General features: G+C 37.2%; 1 protein-coding gene across 1 annotated transcript; it reads right to left on the bottom strand.

Moving 5' to 3' along the window:
* Nucleotides 1–2,652: 2,652 nt before the first annotated feature.
* Nucleotides 2,653–19,139, bottom strand: LOC309388540 (cryptic protein-like). Its single transcript, XM_081945951.1, has 7 exons — nucleotides 18,998–19,139; nucleotides 8,749–8,883; nucleotides 8,161–8,210; nucleotides 7,892–8,071; nucleotides 6,301–6,415; nucleotides 6,102–6,208; nucleotides 2,653–3,842 (listed from the first exon to the last, which is right to left on the bottom strand). The coding sequence occupies exons 2-7, from the start codon at nucleotides 8,769–8,771 to the stop codon at nucleotides 3,709–3,711; spliced, it is 609 nt and encodes a 202-aa protein (XP_081802077.1). The 5' UTR covers nucleotides 8,772–8,883; nucleotides 18,998–19,139; the 3' UTR covers nucleotides 2,653–3,708.
* Nucleotides 19,140–19,860: the final 721 nt, after the last annotated feature.

Raw genomic sequence — 19,860 nt, 5'->3', positions numbered from 1 at the left:
AAACTGTAGCAGTTTGGGCAAAACATTCTGTGCATGTCATTGGCCCATGTCTCTGTCTATCTAGTTTTAAAAAGAGAACTGAGGCAGAAAAAGAAAAAAAAGGTCAGGATTTATTTCAAGTCACTGCTAAATAAGGGCTTTGATTTCCATTATATGCAGGCAGACCTCATTTTACATTGACTTTTTTCTACTTTGGGAAGGGCTCATTTATAAACACTGAATTTCACAAAGTGATGTTAAACAGGGTCACTCAGTGCACAACAGAAACACCAAAACTAAATGTTGGCTGCCCAAAGTCTGTGTCATTTCATGACAGAGGAAAAGAGGATTCCAATCAAAGGAAGCCTAGAGAATATTAAAAAGGAATAATTACAGTTTAACTGTAGTCTTTATATTTCTGTCTTGAATTAATGATAGATTTATTAGATAAATAAAGATCAGATCATTTGAATTTATACAGAATAATCATATTGTAATCTTTAAAAGTAAGGAAGTCAAGGGCAGTCTTTATTTAGCTATGTTTCTCTTCATTGTCATTCATTTTACCCAGGCTCTAGAGCAATATTTCTCCAGCTCAGCAACTTTAGATGTGGGAACTTCAGCCAGAATGGGGAATTCTGGGAGACGAAATCTACACAGCTTAAAGCTGCTGAGATTGAGAAGCATTGGTGGAAAGCTCTGGTGAACCAGCTAAAAACTACCTCTCCCCTCCTAGTCATGACTAACCAGATGCCTGTTAAAAGTCATGAATACAGCAGTATCTCCTGCTTATATTTAGAGGAAATTAAAAATCACTTAGGAGACATGGGTGGTGTAGAAATTTAAGGAGTAAAATAAAATAAAATTCAGAGACTGTTGCTCTGCATCTGTGGAAACTATTGCTCTGTTTTTGCAAAACAAAAAACCCCATTCATTTTATCCGCATGCACTGCTGGAAAGTAGATAAAGAATAAGCAGAAATCAATCACCATCACAGGGACATTTTCCTGTTGTTTTTAACTTCAGCCATTCCTCATTTTCTCAGTAAGAAACAAGGAAACAAAACCATGCTTGGTCTGTGTGCATTTGTTATATGTAACAGTTACATTTTAAGACATGTTTTAGGTGGCAAGTAAGTCCCAGTGATTGGTATTGCTCTACCACAGAATCATTTGTTAGCAAACTTTTGTACATTTGTAACGTATATATGCCTTTTATGAAACAGACCAAGATATTTATTCAGGAAAGAGACAAAAATTGTTCTTAAGATTCAGTACATACATTTCATCTATGTATTTCAGTATCAAAACAACATTTGAACACCCAGGCAACTAGTTATTGATTTGATGTATCATTGCCTTGCTGTTGAAGAAATTTCTCATCTAAGCATGAGCAGAAATCACTCAAGACTTATTTCCAGGCAGGTACATTCTGCCTGACTGTATCCATATAGGGAAGTTTTATGAAAATCTTTCTGAAAAATCAGTGCTCCTTTTTTTTAACTCCTCAATTTGTCTCCCCTGCCTGCAATTCAAGTCTTCTACTTTTTAAATCAAATCTCAGACCAGGGGTGTGTGTGCAATGGCATATTTAAAAATCCTGAACTTGGTTCCTCCAGTCATGTAGGGAAGTTTAATACACAGTGCTTATTGAAGATTCCACTGGCCTGTTCATGTTTATCCAAATGCACCAAAGTCACTGTAAGTTTGATGAATACAGTGGCTAAACATTTTCTTTGGGGGTGTATACAGTGTTACAGTTCCAGGAAGAATCAGATGCATGTAAGAAACATTACAGGGCTATGGAAACAAAGCAAGTATAACATTGTTCCAATTTTTCAACTTGGAGGCATTATTTTTTTTTTTAAAAAGACATGCATGAGGAACTGAATGTATGCCATATTGATCTGTTAACTTCGACATTTCTCATGTAATAGAGGCTAACACTATATTTAATGGAGCCATATATCAAATAAGTTTCAAATTAACTTTCACCAAAGATTTCTGACACACGAAGAAATCAATGCAGTCAACTGGATTGTTACATGCAATTTCCATATTTTCACCACCCCCAAAGTTAACAAGCTCTCCTCCTGTGCTGGCAACATGTGATCTCTGGTACCCTCAAATCAATTAGGAGACCTTTTTTTTTTACAATAACAGGTAGGAGACTGTCATTTTTTCTTCCTTTTTTTCACCATTAGAAAATATATTTGTTAAGCCTCATTTTTGCAGGCCTCTAGAGACAGGTTTTACAAGAGGCAGTTAAAGCTCCAATACGTTATTCAGGCTTCATGGTCCACAAGGATCTTAGTTGGTTCTCTGGATTGCTTTTAGCATTTAGATACGAAAACCAAACAGTCAAATATGTGTGAACCTGACCATCCAGATGGTGGTTTGGAATAGAATGGATTGAAACAAACTTCCCGAATCTGAGATTTTACCTCAGGTAGAACTGAAACATTTGTCTTTTATGAATTCTGATGTAAAGCTAACATATCACAATATATTAATATTGATTTGCAAACCTTTATATTTGCCAAATATACCAATTCTTAACTTCAAAGGTGCATTAAAATACATTTAATTTAAAATACATGCTTAGGGAAAACAATTAGAAATGAGTAATTTATATTAATATAAATGTGTAAATTATATTAAATGTCTCCTTCCACTCAGATATTTTGAAAAGAAATAAATAGCTTGTCTTTAATGTTACAGATTAAAGCGGAAAATAGAGCTGATGTATCAATGAACACATATAAAAGTTACCTGAATCAAAAGCAGACCAATTTACACATTCCTAACAATGTAATAGAGATGTAATGTAACTGAAGGAATAGTCTTCTAGTAAGAAACATTATGATGAAGTTGAAAAAGAGGAACCTCTAATAAATTGTTGCATTTGCAGTTTGAATATACATCATCAAAAAAGTTAGACACACTATTTGAAAATATTTTAATGTCATAGAATAGCTAAGTTTTCTTCCACTGAAAGAGTCAATATTGCAACAGACAAAGTTTTATACTGCTTAAATCTGATTCAAACAGTAGTAGTATTTGTGCAACATTACTGAATACTAGTTTTGATTAACAATAACTTAACCTTTGGTTTAACATGGAGCTAAAATGTGAAACACCACTGGTGTTTTTGGTTAATAATTGGATGGGAGAATACTAGGAAATCTTCAGGTGGTAGGGAGGCTAACATGGGAAGTTGGTGGGGAAAATATCAAGATGTCAATTGGAAATTATTTTCATAATACCACAAAAAAAGAGTATATTTTTCAGGTCAGTAGAAACTGAGCTCACGTAAAGATTTTGGTTTTACTTTTCATTGATGCAGATTTGTTTACAACTAGGCACAGAAGCATTCTCACTATGGTGCTCTTGAAATATCTTGGACTGCAATTTTAATATGGGAGTTGAAATTCAACTATTTGAGGGGCAGCATAAATGGCAAGGTTGAATGAGGTCTTATACAAATCCTTAATAGTAAAACATCTGCATCTTTTCTCCTTGACATTATATAGTAAACACTATTTGAATGAGGTAATTAAGAGCAATTTCACCATATAAATGCTAACTGGAATTTTATGAAAAGTAAATATCCTAAAGCATTCCTGTTAAACAGGTAAATAAATAGTAGAAATGCAACAGCAGTCTTTGTTTCTAGCCTTCTGGCATTCTGCAGATCCATTTGCATTTCCAGTCCAAATAAATGAGACCTTCAAAGTAGATAGAAAAGCTTTGTGCTGTACCAAGTGAAGTAGAAGCCTAGTAGAGGAATAAGAAAGCATATTGTTTGCGGTAATCTTGGGCAATTTGAAGTGAAATAGATGAATTTCTCTTCTTCATTTAAAGCTGAGAAAAAAAGGGGGAAGGGCTAGTTAAAGAAATCTGCATACAAATTCTTTCAACAATACTTAGTAATTTCCTCTAAGCTCTTCTGGAAGTACTTAAGTAAAATATTAAGTAAGACAGTGCAGAAGTCAATGGCTGTTGAATTCTCACAGGAGAGGTGCAAATAGGACCCATAGGAGCCTTTGAAACCAATTAATGGTAACTTATCAGCATTAATCACATCACGATCAAAAGTAAATACAAATCACTAGTTAAGAAGCATTGCTAATAAAGAGGATTGTACTTCTTGGCCCTTTGGTCCCAGGTAAGGAAAACAGAAAACAAGATGAGATTAACACTTATAACTTGTTGACAAGGCTCCATCAAATATTGTACTGGAAGTTACCAGCAATCATACACATTCCTAACACGATTACTGGAAGCAAGATTAAGAAAAGTGGGGCTAAATAAATGGTTTACAATAATGTTACATCATGATAGTACTTTTTGCTTTTCTTTAACAATGTTATCACTGTTGACTAGACATTCCAACATATTTTGTTTCATATAAGGTGATTTGAGACAGCCAGTTTGGTGTTGTGGTTAAGTTATCAAGTTGGAAAGAAAGTTGGTTCTAATCCTGCTTTAGGTATGAAGCTAATTGGATGACCTTGGGCCAATCTTTCTCTCTCTCAACTCTTGGAAGGAAGCCATAGCAAACCATTTCCAAAAAATCTTGCCAACAAAACTACAAGGACTGGTTAAGAGAGAGTAAACAATGATTTGAAGGCACAAAAAAGAGGTATACTGCTTGACTTAATAACTCCCCAAACAGACCATATGATGCTAATACAAAATTAAATGATTTCATTTATGAGTACACTGATGTTAACTATTTTGGGTAATGAAATAATGAAACATCTACAAGAAAACAATCAAGCCCAGAGAGCACCAAGGTCCCTTCGTTTCATCCCTGACCTACAAATATTCTCCTTTATTGATCTCTAAAATAGCAATAGAGTAAATGTGGTACACGAGACAAATTCTTATGTAAAGATCTATCTTGTCCTTTTTGCATATAAATAGAAGGTAGGCATGAGTAAATCTAGTTCCTTTTCAAACCAAATTGACCAATGTATAGTGAAAAGACAATAAAGTATTTAAATATGGGACATATACTGTATAACTACTTCTAGAAAACAATGAGTACTCAAGACCTGAAGGAATCATTATGATAATTGCTTCTCCCAACTACAGTCTTTGACTTACAACAATTCATTTAGTGACTGTTTGAAGTTACCTCACTTATGACCATTTTTCATACCATCTCAACATCCCTATGGTCACATGATCAAAATTCAGATAGTTGGCAGCTGACTCACATTTATGACGGTTGCAGTGTCCTGGGGTTATGTGATCACTTTTTATGACCTTCTGACAAGCAAAGTCATTGGGTAAACCAGATTCACTTAAGAAACATGTCCAACTGACTTTAACAACTGCTTTGATTCGCTTAACAACTGTGGCAAGAAAGGTCATAAAATGGGGCAAAACTCACTTAACAAATGTTTCACTTAGCAACATAAATTTTGGGCTCACTTGTAGTCGTAAGTCAAGAACTACCCATATTCATGTAAAGCAGTTGGCCCGGGAGGGGTGGCTCTAAAAATTCAGTCCTAGGTCACCAACTATGAATCAATGTCTACAACAGGGGTGTCGTCATGGTAGCCTCATGTGATGTATCTGGGCTTTTTTCCCCTTTGTTAAACTGGGCGTGGGCAGCACGTGAAACATCCGGCTCGTGGGCCAGGAGTTTAAGAGCCCTGGTCCACCACATCTGAGAAGGCCCTTTCTTGTCTAAACCTGATCTAGAAGGCCTGATCTAGAAGGCTATGCTAAACCCTCTGTGAAGAAAAAGAAAACCATTGATATAGACAAATGCTGTGACATTTTGGAAAGTGTTTCATATAAAGTGGATATATAGAACAAAGCACCACCTCAGCAAGCTCACATAAATCTTATTTGGTTTTAACTCAGTGAGATAAATTCAATTTAGAGTAGCCCACAATAATTCATATATAGCTTCTCCTTTAGTCTTTTGCAATGGGAAGTACAAAACTATTGACATCTTAAAGCCCGACAATTAAATAAGCTAAACTTTACTGCAGAATAATTTATAAATGTGATCATGTTTCAGATTTAGGACTCTTGATTCCTTTTTTTTTTGCATTAACTATAGGTGTATTTTTATTCCCCACCCCCAGTGATGTATCTTCTTACCACAATTTTGTCTTTGTTCAGATAAACACTGGAAAACACCATAAGCACATCGACACAACTGGCAACCCTTCCATATCCATTCTCCATGCACTAATGGGCCACAGTTGCTGCCAATGACAAATCAGAAGATGCAACCTTATTTCCAAGTTCATTGACAAGCCACAATCCCCCCCCTCAAATATATGTATACCTTCTTTACCTTTTCCGTTCATCATGCTCGCAGTATCTGCCAACAAAGTATTTGGGGCATGCACAGAAACTGCCCAGGATGCAAGTTCCTCCATTTTTACAACAGTGCCGGTTAAGGGTCTGACCTGAAAAATAAATAGCCCTTAGTTGACAAAGAAACAGACTTCTTTGAACCTTCTTTTTCACTTGCTTTTGCCAAGTCTTCCTAGCTGCCAAAGGCCTGGTTCTATTGGCCTTAAGGGGACCATAAAATTAGCTGCCTGTTAAGTCTGTTTGTTCAGCTAAACCCAGATTGTTTAGATAAGGATTAAAAGCAAACTGCTAGAGATTACTGCATGGCCAAACACCACCCCATGACTTGTTCTACTGCAGAAGCTCCATGTCAAACTGCAGATTTCACTTCTAGCAGGAGGTTATTAATCATACTTGCTTTTGAAAATAGTGGGATTGAGAGGAAAGAAAACAAACATTGTCCTTTGGCAAATCTGCAAAGATTTATCTTATTTTAGCTAAACTGTACTTTCAAGTAAAATCATATACAATGTATATACCTATTCTATATCTATTCATGTTTTAACTATAATAAAAACATTATGCTGCAATATGCCTATCTCCTAATTTGCTTGGCAGAAAGAGTTATTGCAAATGGAACTGTAGAGCTGATGAGTATTTTTTAAAAAGGTCTGTCCTGGATACATGGAGATCAACATTTTCCAGAAGTAAGCAACTGGATATTACTTGTTGTCACAGCTCATTACAGAAACAGTGCCAGAAAAGTACCATAATTTGTCACCCTCCATTAGATTTCCAAGTAAAGAAACATATGAATTATAATCCTAAACATCCAAAAGTCTTATGGTCTCTAAACATACAGAGGATTAACTGCCTACAGAGCAGCTTCTGGGTGTTCATTTTTAAAAAATACACCAGTGGCTCAGTGGAATATAATTTAGAATATATAAAATGTTGGACTGCTCCAAAACTTCCTTTGCTGGGTCCTACAAAGGATTGTAACTTATAGCACAAGGTTTCATAGCATTATGGCCCAATGCAGTGTAAAGACAGGCTATACTGGATTGCAGTTGAATTCTGTAGAAATTCTACTAACCAAAATACAGTGGAGAATCTCATCTTATTGGGAGCAGGGCAATGCATAAATTGAATAAAAAACAATTTTAAAATAATCTCATTCTACCTTGCCTATTGTCCAGGGCAGATAAGAAGTTATTTTGGAGAAACAGATTTTCCAATGGACATACTGCATGCCCATTTGTTCATGTGCATTTGTTGCATTTTTATTGTAAAATGTATATTTTATCCTTAACACATTACTCAGAGGTGGGCAAAAGTAAAACTGAATGCTTGCTCTAAAGACCTCATGCCTAGAATGAAAGGTAGTACAAAATGACTATGGATAGGACTGGCTAATACATTTCATGGCAGAACAAGAATTTGAACCCAGGCCTCTCTGCTAAATTCATGTTAATACTACCTATGTCAGCTGACTGGTGTTATAGGCACTAGATTGGAGAAATCTGTTGCTATAATAAATTCAGATATCAAGATTTAGGGAGCATGTAAGCATAAAGAAAGTAACTTACTCTCTGTTAGCCCAATGAAAGGTAAAATTGGTCTCGAGTGGATCTGCTTTTTATACTCGGAGCTGTGATTCATAACACTGAAGACTTTTAATGTGGTGGCTCTCTCTTTTGCACTGTGCTTTTGAATAATGTCATCCACATTTCCTTCAGAGTGAGGAGTGTCATCTTCTTTTTTAAGGCCTGGCGGGATGCAAAGAAAGAAGAACACAAGAGAGTACAGCATTTTACAGAAAGCAAAATTGGAACCAAATTATGGGAAAACTACTCACCTTCTCCAAAATTAATATTCTGCAAAACCAGAGTGATTGTTAAAATAAACCTGGAGAGGCAAAGTATGCACAGGCATTAGTTCAGCATGAAGAAAGTAATGTGAGAAAAGGGCATTCAGTCCACCCAAAAACCAGTACTATAAAAATTCATTGAATTTTACTACTGGATAATTATATTTAGGAAGGCAGACTTAATTACAGACAAAGCAATCCGAGGCTAAATATGCTTAGGACAAAGTAGAGTAAAGTCAAATTTAACACAATCCTAGGGTATGGATAAGCCTCTACAGCACGAAACATTATTATACATAGTTATAATATCCCAGCTAAATAGTTCTATTCTTTTCTTTGTTACTGAGTTAATTGCTTCAAAATCACTTTTGTAGCCCTGTTACCAAAGCAAAGCACTGTATTGTAAAAAGACAATAGTTCTGGAAATTATATTTTACTTTCACTAGAGCCAAAATGAGCAATATATGTTATATCTCTTGCTTCTACATGGATTATAATTTTGCCTTTGTATATAAACAATAGAAGATGCATGACTGAATACAACTCGATTATCAGGGTATAAAAATGCAAACTTACCTGGTATTTTGCCTCCAATACATTTTCTTAAGATGTTTTTGTCCTTCAAGCCAACTTCAGTTCTAATGCTGTTTCAAAGTAAGTAGGGTCCAGAGTGTTCACCCCAAAAAGGGCTGTTTCCCGTGATTAGATGGACTAATAAAAGCAGAACAAGCTCCAGGGGCACATGCCTTCTAAATCTAGAAGCTCTTCTGTGGTTAGATTTTCAGAGAGGAATAGTCCATTCTAAAGTGAGTTAGTTCCTATCCCTCCCCTCCATAAACATATCTTGCTGGGGGAGGAGCAATCTTTCACACACACAGCAGGAGGTTGAGCTTCTCCTTCCCAAGGAGTCTTCTAGCATTGGTCTTCAACTAGTAGGTTGGTACTGATAAATTGCCCTATTTTAGAGTAGAATAGAATAGAATAGAATTCTTTATTGGCCAAGTGTGATTGGACACACAAGGTATTTGTCTTTGGTGCATATGCTGTCAGTGTATATAAAAAGACAAGATACATTCATCAAGAATTATAAGGTACAACACTCAATGATAGCCATGGGGTACAAATAAGCAATCAGGGAACAATATCAATATCAATATAAATCGTAAGGATACAAGCAACAAAGTTACAGTCATGCAGTCATAAGTGGGAGGAGATGGGTGATAGGAACATGAGAAGACTAATAGTAATAGTAATGCAGCCTTACTATTACTATTAGTCTTCTCATTGTTCCTATTTTACAGTAAAAAAAAGAAGAATGGGCCACTATCTATGCCAATAATATTTTATTCTTGCTTGCATTGAGTTTTTAAGAGCAGGAGATGAAGGTCAAGTACAAAGGAAGACAAGGGCTCTCTGCACTTTTAAATTATGGAATAGTCCACAGCAGGTGAAGCTTACTACGCAACAGAGAAGAATATGTCCTTTTCTATGTCCTTGTAAAAAACCTCTTTGCAACTGGTTATGATAGAGATTCAGGAAGTTACTCCAGAAATTTATTCCAGATATGATAATAAAAGATGGCCATTGTTTGGTCATAGTTCTGAAAAAGGAGAGATGCTTTTCATCAAAGGATGGCTCAAAACTTGATTATTTACCCATCATTTTTTAAAATTAATACAAAGTGTGTTAAAAGCACTTGTGGCTTGTCTTTTAAAAGGAGTTGTATAAAATATAAAGTATGCACTCACAATTTTTTCTGCATTTAAGAAAAACACACCAGAAATTGAACTGATCCTGTAGAAAAATGGACATGACATTTATTGCCCTTCCTCTTTTGTTTCTATTTCAGATCACTGAGTCCTTGGACATCTTGAGATTTCCCTTGGACCATGCCAGAATAAGGGAGAAACAGCTAAAGAAGATTTAAGAAGATATGCAGACAAGGAGGGATTAGGAGTGGAGAGTCTGAAGTTCAAGTTGTCCCTCAGCTATGGAAGCTTACTGGATGACTTTGAGCCAACCACCACTCAAGAACTACCTTGTAGGTTTTCTTTTTTTTCCAATCAAATTTTTATTTTTTATATTCTTTATGCATATCAATGCGTAAATGGTGTGGTAACTGGGTTACATACATTTCAATACACATAAACATAGTCTTATTATTCCTAAATATTACATTTCATTTCCATTGTTCCATATTATTTATACATATATATATATATACACACACACACATATAATCACCAATTAAATTCTAACCGTCCACTGTTTTTCATATTTTCATACATATTTCGTAGTACAGACATTTAAAGTGTGTTTTTCCCATTCTTCATATCCATTTATGTTACAATATTATCCTGATACCCATATAAACTATCTCAAACTCCTAGAGAAAGTGTTGGGTTAAAATTTAACACATGTCATGGGAAAACAGCAGAGCATGTTTGTGCTGTGGGTAGCTACAGGCATGGAAATGCTCAAACTACCATATAAGAAACAAGATGCAGACTTAGCTCACCCTCTGTATCTCAGTAGTTTTAAAATTCAACGTATCCTCAGTTTAACTTGGGAAAACTGGGACTGAGAATCTGGGCATCATTTCAATAGGAACAATTTTCCCATAGGGGAGTTCTGTCTGATGAATTATACTTGATCCTCGACTTAATCCTCGACTTACAACAGTTTGTTTAGTGACTATTCAAAGTTGCAATGGTACTGAAAAAAATGACTTATGACCATTTCCCACATGACTGTTGCAGCATCCCTGTGGTCACATTATCTAAATTAGGAGGTTTGGCAACTGACTCCTATTTATGATTGTTGCAGTGTCCCAGGGTCACGTGATCACTTTTTGTGAGTTTCTGAGAAAGACAGATTCATTTAACAATTGTGTTACTAACTTAACAACTGCAGTGATTCACTTAACAACTGTGACAAGAAAGGTCCTAAAATGAGGCAAAATTCACTTAACAAATGTGTCGATTAGCAACATAAAAGTTGGGCTCAATTGCGGTCATAGGTTGAGGACTACCTGTATACCCGGCATAGCTCGATCCTCAAATTCCTAAAATAGTCACCAGCTGAAAGATTCCATTCTGGCTAGGTCACCTAAACAGTTACTGGTTAGACCCAATGAATTCGGGGATAAAGAACTCCATGAGAACAGCCCACATATTTTTTAAAAAATTAAATTTATATGTCATCTCACAATCGGGAGTTTAGTCTCCAACATTTAGAGTATAGCAATGATTAAGAGACAGAAAACATGGAATTGATTCACCCAGAGTGTACAGTTACATACTTCTGTATTCAAAGAAAATAACCAAGTATTTTTCATAGCAAAACAATTCAGATTGTAATACACCTACAAAAAGAAACAATAAAAGGAACAAAAGTCATTGCTAAAGGGGACAAAACCCCCTGCAAGCTATAAAAAGGTGCATCCCAACATAGCTACTATTTTTAAAAGCCTTAAATGTAAAGAGGTACTGTCAGTTTGGGGGGTGGGAGGCAGTTATTTTTAATGCATTTTACCTTACAATAATTTTTTATTGTATGAATGCAAATTGGATACTTAAGGAAAGATACAGATCTCATTAGTTCAGATATTTTACATTTGTTTCTGTAATTTGGTAATGTAAATATAGGTAAACATTTGTTCAGTTCTTTGAGGATCTCAGGTTTTGGTTGCTGTGATAAGATAAAGTTTAAATCTATTTCAGTTTTATTTAATAAACCATTCTAGCCTCAGATATCTTGTCTCCAAAATATGATTGAATCACTTTATTTCGAATTTGTGAGGATCGGATAAGATAATTAGTACAATTTCATTTTTAGAGAGTTAATCATGTAAGCCTTTTGCAACAAAACAACAAAATCAGTTTGAAGGTTAATGAATATGACATACTGTGTATTCCCATGAGTTTTCTCATTTTCCAGAAGAATTTTATGCTCAATTGGCAACTAACTATGCAGTAAGTGGAATAACAATCACTAGTGGGATCAGATGGCAATGGAATGCATAAAGTAGCCTATTGTATCTAGGAGACAGTACTAACATTTTGGAAATAATGATCATTTGAATGTCCATATTTTCCTAGCTACATGCATCTGCCAGTTAATCAGCCAAATCATGAACTAATGAAACGGGCTATAGTCTAATGATTCCTAGCTTTTTCCATTTCAAGGACCACTCTAATGTTACTGAAAACTTGTGAGGAGCACCACATAAACCAGTTGATGTTAATTTGGAGTTTAGAAGTGCTGTTATGATGTACAGCATCATAACTCAAGGCCCGTGGCTTCCGGTTCCGGCTGCTGATCGCGACGGGCAGGCTCTGCTCGCCCCGCGCTCTTCTGGTGGGTCCCTCACCGCTTGGGGGGCACAGGACACCCCATAGAGGCTCCTGCCGAAGGGGCAGCGTAGCGGGGGATCCCCTGAGTCGGCGGCAGCCGGGCGGGCCCCGCATCGCCCTAGGCACTGGGAGGCATGATGGGGAGGCGCTACGGCGTCTTCGTGAGGAGGCAGCTGGAAGAACACACTATCTGAAGGACACGGTTGCTGTGTGGTGAGGTGGAAACTTCCCCCCGTTCCCTTGCTTGTTTTAAAAAAAAAAGAAAAACTGCCAGCTGCTTTTAGAGTTGCTTTCAACTCGGCTCGGAGAAGCGTGACTGGAGGAAGGGGGATTCCTCCCCCCTCGGACAGGCGGCTATAAACGGTTTTGCTCTCGGCCCTAGAGGAGGAGGAAGGGAGAGAGCCATGCAATGATCTCACGCTCATAACGAAGGCAGATTTTGGATTGTAATTCTACAAATGAGGTGATGATATGAAAACTTTGGAAACTTTGAAAACTTTCTGTTATGCCCCTTAACTCCGAAGCTGGCAGGGCAAGATGGCATGCTTCCGTTGTCTTTATAAACATTGAAATTTGACTCCACCCATAGAACTTCAGGCTTCCTGTCTTTGTCTCCGTGACACTCAGATAAATCTCTTGTTGTATTGGACTCCCTTGGAACAAAGGATTTTACCATTCTATTGCCAGGAGCTGTAATCACAAAAAATTCCCTTCTGCTTGGACTCCTTGCCTCCTGATCTCTCTTGGCAGTTTCCCTCCCTAATTGTTTCCTCTCTGTATTGACTTTGAACTTTTTCTGCTCAATATAATGCCACCTAAAAGACCACCCCCGGGGAAGCCGGGCTTTGCTGTCTCCGCCCCGACATCTACAGTATCCAGTCCCAGTGGACAACAGACTTTAACCTCCCTGATGCAGCCTAAGCCTTCAGAGACGGATTTTCAACAGATGTTTCAACAAATTTTAAAGGGACAGGAGGATATTAAAAGTGAACTAAAGGAGATGAAAGAGCAGTTTAAAGAGAACCAAGACCAGATGAGTAAAAACTCACAGAGACTGGATCTTTTGGAGGAGGGGACGACTGAGATGAGGGGGGAGGTGAAAGGGGTGCAGAAGGGGAACCAAGAGCTTGAGACCCACCAGATGAAAACAGAATTTGAAAGAATGTCCTTTTTCCTTAGGTTCCAAAATGTGGTTGAGGCAGATGATGAGGATTTAAGGGACATCATGACAAACATCTTGGCTGAATACATTCAAAAAGAAAAACAACAGATGGGGTGGGAACTGGACCTGGTTTATAGAGTAAACTCAGCATATGCTAGAACACACAATGTTCCCAGGGAGGTACACATTAAATTTCTCAGAAAGACTACAAGAGATGAGATTCTGAGTGCACAAAGGGGGCAAGCTTTTAAATACCAAGATAGAGAAATAACGATTCTGAAACAGATCCCTAAGAAAGTGAGAGAGAAAAGAAAAAACTATTCGCAATTAGCGAAGAAGTTATACCAGAAGGGGGTGTGGTTCAGATGGCTGACGCCTGAAGGCATCTTAATATTCTGGGAGGACACAAGAGTTAGAATTAACACAACCACAGAGGCTCAGGCCTTTATGGAAAAAAATAAAGTACTCCTAGATAAATCCAACGATTCTACACCAGATCTACAGGACACGGGAGGGGCCAGAGCTCTGATGGCGGGGGGAGAAGGGGCAATACCAAGAAAACTCAGATCACAAAAATGAACAAGAAAACCTGCTTGTTATAAATTGATTGAAATTATTATTTGAATTTACATGCTGACAAAATATTGTTATTTAGTATCAAATTTTATATTTAAATGAATACTATGAGTACGAGGGGTGGGGACACCTTCTACATATTGTAACTGCCAAAATTTGTAACTCATTCCACCACCCCTTTCCTTTTTATTTTTTTTAAAAAAACAATAAAATTTTGTTCAAAAAAAAAATAACTCAAGGCCCGTGGGCTGGATCTGGCCCACGGGGTGCTTAGATCTGGCCTGGGGACTACACAGGAACAGCGAAGGGCTGGTCCGCGATGCCTCTGTCAGTGAAAACAGAGCTTGGGAAGGGCGCGCAGAACCCTCCCAGGGCCCATTTTTGGCTGTGATGGTGCTCTACAGCCCTTTGCTAACAAAAACGGAGTGCAAGAGGTTGTTGCAGCTGAAAATGGAGCTCAGGAGTCTATTTTTTGCTGGCAGAGCTCTTGGGCCACCACAGGTGCCCTGACATGAGTGATGTCAATCTGGCCATGCTCACCTTGGTCCCCCCACCCCAAGGTCAAACACAACCTTGATGCGGCCTTCAATGAAGTTGAGTTTGACACCCCGAGGTACAGTATTTGACAACTCCTCAGTTGTCAATTACAAGACCACAATATTAGTTTAAAAAACACAAAAACAAACTAAGAATATTAAAAATGACCAACATGTTTTTAAACTGTCAAATCTTGCAAGATACATGATGATATCATTATGACCATTAGTTAGATAAACAGTATATAACTGACAAAGGACTATTTTTTAAATGTTGAGGAGTCATGGACTGAATTTGACATCATTGCTTACCCTTTTAAAAAATATGCAATTATATTTTTATTTTAATCTTTGAAGGTCAAAAGGCAGGTATTTTTTAAATTGTTAGAAGTTTTATAGAAAGGCAGTTTATGTAATTCTACCTGTAAGAAAGCCTACTGAGCCTAAGTGAACTGACTTTGAAATAACTATATATTAGTAATATTTTCCAAAGCACCAGAAGGCAAGACGCACTAAGACAACTAAGGGGAAACTTCCTAACAGTGAGAACAATTAATCAGTGGAATAACTTGCTTTCAGAAGTTGTGGGTGCTTCATCACTGGAAGCGTTTAAGAAGAGATTGGAAGTCACTTGTCTGAAATTGGATAGGAGTTCTAGGCCTCCTAGGTCCCTTCCAACTCTATTTTTCTGCATTCTATTCCGCAATATGTTTTCCTTATAATGTAGGGATGTAATAATAACAAAATCGTAATAGCACATTTCTTTAAATAATTACAAATGCATTCTGTTTTCCACCATGTCTGTTGACATCGCTTATAGAATACAATACTGTGGAAGTTATTAAAAGGGATTTAAGAAAAGAATTAATATATTCTAATGTACATTATTTTGGGAATGAATCCTTTTAAATTGTGGGTCAAGTATCTAAGGCATTCATAGGGTTGGCATGTATAATTTATATAAAGTAGAAAAATAAATTCATGAATAAACATGTATACGATTAGTGCACAATTCTAAGATTACAGTCTGCTTAAATTTTCACAATCGGTGTAATTGCCGCTCATTGAGGTATGTTGATCATCCTTTTCCATCACTGATCATTTGAAAGGAGGATAATCAACGTATCTCATTGAGAGGCAATTACACAGATTCTGAAAGTTTAAGAAGAATATAATCTGAGGATTGTTGAGGGAAGTTTGGCTAGGTCCATGTATCCCTGCTTCTTAATGCCTGTAGACAGTTTCTGTTATTTTGCTACCTATCATCTTAAGAAATATAAGAACCGAACTCTCTTCAACATTCAAGATATGCATTTGCCCTTCATCATAAAATTGAAGAGGCAAAGCAAATGCCGAGTCAGAATACTTATTCGTTTTCAGAAAATGTAATCTTTCTTTAAATGCCATTTCTGAAATGGATATATTTCTAATGCAGACCTCAGTTCTATGTCAGCAGCAGCAGCAAGAGGCAATATTAGAAATAAGAATGACATATCACACCTCATGCCATTTGCTTAAGATCAGAAGTTTGCCTTAAGTGAAAGATCTAATGGTTCAAGCCACTGTAAATCAACTGAGAAATATTTCTCACCCTCTTGTCATGTATCTTCCTCTGCTTCTGCCCGGAAGAAGGAATAGGCAATATGGCTACAGATCTGTTAAACTTCTATTTTCTTTCTCTGACCTGGAAGGAGTTTTGTCATTAGAAATATTGAACAGCCTTGACATGTTTGATGTCAAGAAAAGTCCATCAGGAAACAATTCTACAGGACCCAAAGCTGCCCGGCAGAGTAATGATATGCCCCTTCCTCATCCTTCACTTTTATCAGTCCTCCTAAACAAGATAAGATTGGAATCTCAACTCAGAACTGACCCTAGAAATGTCATTCTGCTTTCAACAGAAGACCATGGCAACACTTAACAAGGGAAAATGTCATTCTCCTTTGGCAATAAATTAATAGATGAAAATATTTAAAGGTAGAATTTATATTTGTTGAATTAATCTTTGAAGACCATTAATGTTGATCTGTAGTTCAATTATTACCTAAAAGAAATCTCCCATGTCAGCTTGTCTGGGCTTTCATCAGGCATAGGAAAATGATGATCCTCCAGACATAATAATTGTCAGTAGTCCTACCCAGCATAATCAGTGATGAGGGCTTGTGATGTTGCAAAATTGGGTTCAATTGTGGTCATAAGTCACAATACCATTATATGGTACAGGACTATAGAATTCAGAAGCTTCAAAAAAATTACAAGTAGAATAAATATTTTAAAATTTGGTGTGGTTTGAAATTCCTTGTTGTTGTTTTTCACCAATAAAATAACATGCCATGGAAGATTCCATGATTTCAATGGGCCTTAAACAGAGCCTAAGAATGTTAATTTTCCCAGTGGGATGAATGAAGGGCAAGAAAGGAGGCAAGGGAAGGAAACTAAATCAAAACCTTAAAAAAAAAAGCCTATTTAGCTATTTACTGCACTCAAATAAGGATGAAGGCTGCAGATAAATGGAATTGTTTCAGCCAGCCTAAGTCTTTTCAGTTTGATGAAAGTTGTAAATTTGAAAACAAGATTAGAGGTGATATATACAGGAGCAACAAAAGAATTTGGTAAGAGTCTATTCAAAAAGAACCAGAGAAAACTGCTAAAGAACAAGTTAAAGTTTACTTGAGAATTAGCTCTTAAAATTGCTTTTCGTCTTTCAGAATAAAGGAACTGCCTGAAGGCTAGTGCCCTTAAGAGAAAGTGATTGGTATCACCTTACCAGATTTTAATTGTACTTATTAAATGATAGCAAAGGAGTTTATTTTAATGACCACATCAGCTGGATTTGGGAAACATAGCCAGCTGGAAAGAAGGTGGATACTGCTGTCAAAGAAAAACACAGGTTCAAGAATTCAATTAACCAACAATGTTTGCATTTTGATTTCATGCAAATTTATTATTGAACTGTCTTTAAATGATGGTGCAATGATTGTGACTGGAGGATGGAAATGAATTATGATGCATGTATTATCATCTTGATGAGATCTACAGTTGCAATGGACATTCATGGTAGCATACCCACCCAGCAACTTTCCTTCTGCTGATATTCTCCTGTCACTAATTTGAAGAATTCCCCAAACCATTAATCAGATAAGATTAAACAAGAAAGAAAATATCATAGAAGGATTAAATCCCCATTTCTCCAGATTGGCAATATCAGTGTAGTTATCGAGTCAGGACAATCTCATAATTACATCATAACACAAGAGATATCGCTCATGAACTTCCTCCATTATCTTTTGGTTGGCCTTGGGCCTCAGCTACTGTATTAGTCAAAGTAAATACCAGAGTGATTTCTAATACTGATCTTACAGAAAATGTGTTTCTCTTGTTCTATATCAACCTTGAACCCACCAGGTTATTGATTGCCTTTCATCATGGGCAAAGATAATAGCTTCAGGTAATATAGGTAAATAAATTTACCGGAAAGTAATAGAATCTTAATCTTCCTAAGACTGATATCCTCCAGATGCCTTGAACTACCACTCCCAGCATTCTCTGACTGATCATGTTGATATCACCATCCTTGGGTGCCAAATGGCAGGAACTATAGTTTTAACAATCCAGGACTGGAAATGACTTGGGAATTCTGGGAGTTGAAGTCCACACATTTTACCGTAGTAAGTTAGCACCCACCCCTCTCCTAGAAAAATGAAAAATCCTGGGAAATATTGAAAATGCAGAATATTATATTTCCCTGGATAAGAAATGGAGAAACATGCTTTAGGCTGGAAACAGACCACTCTTAATAGCCCCCACCTTTGTCAATAGGCCATTAAAAAACCCTGAGCTAGTCTACATAACAAAGGTAGGATTAGTCTTCTACATAAACTCATCACATGGCATCTGGGAACTCAACCAAGCTTGGGACTCAAAAGGCACACAGCAAAGTTAGCTAAGACCCCCTCCCCTCCCTGCTGCCCCTGGGAGTCAAACCAATCAGAATACATTTCTTACACAGGAACAGGAAACATAGAGGCGGGGCCGAATAGAGAGTATAAAAAATTCAGGAACTCTCAGCAAGCCCTTCTTTCTCTTTTCTTCTTCACCCAACATTTGGAAGCATGTGATCCCCCTCTTCTGTTCAGGAGGTCAAGCCATGTGATATCTAACTCATATCTAACTTTCCCCCCAAGAGTTCAAAGTACCTTTTACAGGTGTTGTGATTGTCTTCCTTTGATCCTCATAACAAAAACAACAGTGTCCTGTAAGAAAGATTGGATTGTGAAAAAGCAACATTGAATTCCCATGCCTAATAGGGGACTTGAATCTGGGTCTACCTCATGTTAATTCAATAACTTGACCACAAACTATGCTGCCTCTGATTTTTAACTAGGGTGGAGTTTTCAGATAATGGGCTTTTTTATTCCAACTTTTGCGGTCCCTTCAATTCACAAGGCCAAAGCTGTCCAGGTTTTAAGGCATTTAACTTAACATATGTTTGCAAGAAACAACCAAGACAAGCTATTGTGTACAATAACTTTGAGATTCCATTCCACCCTCTCCACTCTCACTTCCATCTTAAACAGGGAAAGTTTGTAAAGTTATTTGCAAATTATCAGCATATTTGCCAACAGGCAGACATTCACAGGATTTCTACATTGTTCAGTAAAGCCCTACAGCCAAAGCCAGTCCTTGGGGGAGGGGAGGAGCGATCCCTTTAAAAAGCAACCTTTCCTTTTTTTTCTAGGAGTAGAAAAGAAAAGGGGATTTTTGTAAGAAAATGATTTTTTCCCCTGCGGCTGTTTTCAGAGTGACAGAAACAAAGTGTTTATCAGGAACATTTTGCTGTCTTCTCTCAGCCAACATCAAACTGTATATTTCTCTCTCTCTCTCTCTCTCTCTCTCTCTCTCTCTCTCTCTCTCTCTCTCTCTCTCTCTCTCTCTCTCTCTCTCTCTCTCTCTCTCTCTCTCTCTCCCTCCCTCCCTCCCTCCCTCCCTCCCTCCCTCTCTCTCTCTCTCTCTCTCTCTCTCTCTCTGCAGGGGAATTCTGGGAATTGAAGTCCACACA

Source organism: Natrix helvetica (genome assembly GCF_964273705.1).
Source record: "Natrix helvetica genome assembly, chromosome: 2".
NCBI classification, from domain to species: domain Eukaryota; kingdom Metazoa; phylum Chordata; class Lepidosauria; order Squamata; family Natricidae; genus Natrix; species Natrix helvetica.
This window is presented reverse-complemented; position numbering and strand designations above follow the sequence as displayed.